Source organism: Octopus bimaculoides, unplaced genomic scaffold, assembly GCF_001194135.2.
Source record: "Octopus bimaculoides isolate UCB-OBI-ISO-001 unplaced genomic scaffold, ASM119413v2 Scaffold_101003, whole genome shotgun sequence".
Classification (NCBI taxonomy): domain Eukaryota; kingdom Metazoa; phylum Mollusca; class Cephalopoda; order Octopoda; family Octopodidae; genus Octopus; species Octopus bimaculoides.
Window position 1 is genome coordinate 1 of NW_026315294.1, and position 5,604 is coordinate 5,604.

Sequence of the window (5,604 nt, forward strand, 5' to 3'; positions counted from 1 at the left end):
TAAATATATATGTTTATACATATATGTATGTATATATACGTATATAAAATCAAAATAAGCAACAGGATATCAAGTAGTGATGCAGTATGAATGCTTCAAGTGGCTCCAGTTAACTGAACAATGCAATCATTACATCAGTGGATATGCTGTACCAGCTTCCGCTGCACAAATACATAAATAGAATTTTTACCCATCGAACTCATTGATATGTTTTCTCAAATATTTTAACAGAGGAAGATGATGGAAGAAATTCATGTTGTCGCTACTGTTGCTAAGAATAGACTACCCTTCGAACATTTTTAACCATCCCATGACTTGTCGACTGACTCTTGTTCTCTAATGACAATAGACACAGTCTTATGGTGTCAGAGCTAGTAGTTGATAAAGAGATGAATGAATTATAAATGAATTACAATCTCTTACATCACTATGACCCCAATTGGCCTCATGTGATTCTGTTAAGTGTAGTCTATTCTTAGCTACAATAGCGACAATATGAATTTCTCCCATTCTTTTTGCTCTGTTAAAATATTGAAGAAATATTATATAGTTTTTATAAATTGTTTGCTTGTATACGTTATGACGTATATATTTATCTTGAGGTGAAGATATGTCTCTATATAGTTATGTGTATGTATGTATGTGTGTACGTGTGTGTGTATAATATATATATATATATATATATACATATATATATATACACATATATATATGTGTATATACATTTATATATGTGGGCATGTATTTGCGTACATAGTTTTTGTATATTTGTATGCATGTCTATATGTATGTGTATTTGTATGTATGCATTTATGTAGAGATACATGTAATGTTATGTGATTTTTTATACGTTTTCATTTCACAAGCTGAACAAATTATCTAACGTTTGTTAGATGCTTTTCGAATGCCACTGTTTCACTCTCTACCTCTATTCATTTTTTTCCCTTTTCTCTCTCTAATTTTGTGTTCCGCTCTCTTTTATTCCTTTTTCTTTTTTTTTCTTTCTCCCTCGCCCCACTTATTATTTTCTGATTTTTTCCTTTGTTTCACTTGTAATAACTAAGTTGTATAAGCACACACCAGTAGATTATGTGCATGTGCATATGTGTGCTTCCATACATATACATGCAGTCATAAATATTTATGTCTTGCTTATATATGTCTATATGTATGTTGCCATGTATCTGTGTCTGTATGATTAGTGTACATATGTATATTACAGATTGTTTGATATGTGTATATATTGCTAAATGTATATGTAATCTAGCCTGAAATTTTTTTTTTTTAACGGATATATCTTTTAATTTCTTAATATTTTACAGCTAATTATTTACCCTGGATATTGAGGCCTTTTTCTTCCTTATAAGCTATTTTTGATATAAGGTTTTCTTTGATTTTTATAATAATATGATTTTAAACTGCAATTTGTTATTTCATGAAACTGGTTATTGAAAAGTCTGTTAGTTGAAAGGACCAATGAAACAAAACCATTTTCAAATGTGTATCTATCAAAGTAATTGTATTGCTGCATATAACTTTATCTTGCTCCATTCTAAACAAAACTGTCCGACAAATGGGAATGTGAAACTCTGAGTAACAGTTTGTGATTTTTTTTTGCTCTTTTTTAATATTGCATACATATATATATATCAATATATATATATTTACTAGCAGAGATAACCGGCGTTGCTTAGGATTAGAATGGCATGTTTGTTTTTTTAATTTTTTTTACTTGTTTGAGTCATGTGAATGCAGACATGCTGGAGCACTGCCTTCTAATCAGGATTTATTGTTTGTAAGCCTAGTACTTATTGTATCGGTGTCTTTTGCCAAACCACTAAAGATTAAGCACATGTATTAAATGTTAATTGAAGGGTTAGTATGTTACTGTAAAGAGCTTGCAACATTGCAACTGCTATGATAATTATTAATTGGTAATTGAATGGTAAATGTGCAAAATGAGATGATCTTAGTGTTATCACATCAAAATGGAAATTGAACAAATAAAAGTGCAAAATGAGTTAGAATAAAGAGATAGATGTCTCAGTTTTCTAACAAAAAAATAGTGTCAAAATATAATAATGGCACAAAATGAGCCACTGTCAAAGTTTACCATATGCCTTACTACACATTTCATAACTGACGATCTAATACCTAATGCAGAAACACACATAGTCACAGAGACATAGACACTCTTACTCTCACAGACACATACACGCTCATATACAAAATGTGACGTCGTTGTATAAGATGTCCTTTACCATTTCATAAGTATCAAATGCACAAACACACACACAGACCCATACACATTCGTATAAAATGTCTTGTACTATAGTTGACTATGGAGATTATGTTTATGAAGTGTTATATTGTTTACACACTGAAAGACTCACACATACACTCAAAGACATATAGACACTTATATACAAAATGTGACATCGTTAAATGTGGAAACACACCCACACTGACAGACATACACATTCATACACTTACACACATACACATTGATATTGAGAATGTGACGTCGTAGCCATATAAAATGTCCTAAAGTATTTCTGTAGAAATATTATATCTATAAAATGTTATATTGTTTTAATCGATTAACGAAATAGAAGCACATGTACGAACTAGTAATTTAGCAGTAAATGCCACAATAATTATTATAGATAAATTTCTAGGCTAACTAGCAAGATAGTTCTTGTATGTGGCAGATGCTCAGGAGCAATAAACACTGAAAATGTGCAGAAAACAACTTTTGCCACACTCCAGGGAGAAAAACTAGAAGTAGTTAATAGCTTCTGCTATCTAGGTGACAAAGTTAGTAGCGGGGGAGGGTGTGCTGAAAGTGTAGCTGCTAGAATAAGATTAGCCAACCTCTCCTTCATTGGACACTAAACTCTGCTTGTGAAGACCTGTTAGGGCAAGTAAAATCAAAATCATAATTGAACCATATTTGATGACTGGCACCTGTGCCAGTGGAGCACTAACAGCACTATCCAAGAGTGATCATTGCCAGAGCAGCTGTCTGGCTTCTGTGCTAGTGGCACGTAAATAACACCATTTGAGTGTGATCATTACCAGCATCGCCTTACTGGCACTTGTGCTGGTGGCATGTTAGAAAATCATTCGATTGAAAATCATTCGATTGAAGTCATTGCCAGTGCTCCTGGACTGGCTCCTGTGCAGGTGGCACGTAAAAAGAACTCCATTTTGAGCGTGGCCATTGCCAGTACTGCCTGACTGGCCCTTGTGCCGGTGGCACGTAAAAGCATCCACTACACTCTCGGAGTGGTTGGCGTTAGGAAGGGCATCCAGCTGTAGAAACTCTGCTAGATCAGATTGAAGCCTGGTGTAGCCATCTGGTTTCACCAGTCCTCAGTCAAATCGTCCAACCCATGCTAGCATGGAAAGCGGATGTTAAACGATGATGATGATGATGATGATGATGATGATGATGATGATGATAATGATGATACATACATAAAAGTACATCAGGTTTGGTAAAGAAAAGGCGATCACATACCTACATTCTTGCTGTTGTGATTATAACACCTCGTAAACAATGTTCCTTGTTTTTCCTTCTTGAGCGTGTGCAAAGAGGTTTTTTTTGCCTCCTATTCTTGGACAGCAAACATACAATTGTCTGTGCAAAAAACAGGACTCTTTCAGGAAAAGGCCAGCCACAGACAGGGTCTGACCCTGGGATTTATTAATTGACATCACAAAACTGAGACGAAGGGGTAATTGCAGTCTTCTGAATGATAATGGAATTTCTGCTCCTGATGGGGTAAGAAGAATTCTTGGAATGGAAACGTCATCACCTTTTCCACATCCAGAAAGAATGATAGCCTCGATAACATGCGACATAATTTTATTTACCACCAATTGTGTCTCATTGCTAAGTTGTGGCAGTTTCAGATTTCGGAGCAGCATTACAGGAGATCCAAGTTTAAGTCGTAATATGTGGGGAGGAAGTCTAGGAGGCTCCAAGGAATTAAGGAATTCTGGAGGATAGTTCACCACTTCATTTTGATCTGGAATTGTATCAAGAGACTTGTAAGTGTGAAGGCTACCAGGAAGAGAATGCATTAGCTGTTTGTTTAGGTTTTTTGGAGCCAATGTTGCTCTATCACACAGCCAATTGTGGTTTTGGTAATTTTCTGTCAAGTTGGGAAACACTTTGTCTTTGAGGTCATCCACAGAATGAACATGTAGTAGAAAATGGCTGTACTTCCATTTCTCCTGCAGCATTGGGAGGCACCTTGCCATCGCCAAGTGTCAAAATGTCCAGTGCAAACTTTACAGACATTTGGTCGCAATGTAGTTGAGTTCTCATGTTAGTGGTAAGAGTCAGGATCGTAACATGATGCCACAGGGGAGAGGACTTCAGGCACACTTGAACCTCATCTGCTCTAGTGCCTTTGGGAATGACAGCGATTGTTGCTGTGAAGCCGCCGTCTTCTGGTTTTCTCTGTCTGTATGACACTTGCCTGAGTTTCTTGTAGGAGCCTCCTTGGAAACCTTTTGGAACATACTCTGTCGTTCAAGTATGGTGAGTTTATGTTGAAGTCAGCATCAGCAGTCCAGTGAAGTTTACATTGGTCTTCAGTCTGGGCAGCTTGTGCAGCAGCAGTTAATGCAGCATTAGCAGTCTGGCAAAGTTTACACTGGTCTTCGGTCTAGGCAGCTTGTGCAACAGCAGTTGATGCAGCATCAGCAGTCCAACAAAGTGATTGTTTATAGCATTTCATGCCAGGTGAGTGGTTCATTGGTCATTGTTTTTGAGTGCTCTTATAGTGGCTGTACATTCAGCATGTTGTGAGTATCTAATAGCAGTTTCCAGTGGTGATTTCATTTGCCCACCTTCCTGTTGATCTCACCACTTGCGCCGTTTTTCAACCAATAGGGGAACTCTTCCTTTGGGGCATGATGTTGTCTGCCTGCTGTGGTCTGGTTGGAGGTGCTTGTATTTATAAGTATGCAGAGCAGGTAAAAAAAAGAGATGTATCATTTAAACAATGGCATTTAAACAGTAGGTAAATTAATGAAGCTGACTGGTTATCCATTTCAATTTTCTATGGTATAGAAAAGGTGAAGAGTCAAGTGCAAAACACATAGATTTGCTTGTTGTTAACACAACGTTTCTGCTGATATACTCTCCAGCCTTCATCAGGTGTGTTGCGGAAATTTCGAACCTGGGTTCTCATTCCTAAGGTATTTTACAATATTATTATTATTATTATTATTTTTATTCAGATCACTGCCTGGAATCGAACTCAGAATTTTGGGGTTTGTAGCCCATGCTCTTAACCACTACGCCATATGAAGATAAATATCCTTCAAATGTAAATAATGCACATAATTCCTCATCTCTCAAATATAGAACATAGATCTGCGTTCGTGCTTGACAGAACAATAGGCCATATGTATAGGGAGAATTTGTAGATTTGATTTTGAAGCTCTGGTAGGAGCAAGCGAGGTGTGTACAGAACCTATCAGTAACTTAAATTCCAGATATACAAAATGTGACATCGTCAAATGTGGAAACACACACACACACACACATGCACACTAACAGACACATGCACACTCATAAACACACAC

The 5,604-nt window shown here is 36.5% G+C and overlaps 1 protein-coding gene across 1 annotated transcript; it reads right to left on the reverse strand.

Moving 5' to 3' along the window:
- Positions 1-423: 423 nt before the first annotated feature.
- Positions 424-4,269, reverse strand: LOC106879490 (ATP-dependent DNA helicase PIF1-like; the record flags this gene model as incomplete). Its single annotated transcript, XM_014929095.1, has 2 exons — positions 3,638-4,269; positions 424-520 (listed from the first exon to the last, which is right to left on the reverse strand). Coding segments are annotated over exons 1-2 (729 nt in total), but the record flags the coding sequence as incomplete, so codon positions are not given.
- Positions 4,270-5,604: the final 1,335 nt, after the last annotated feature.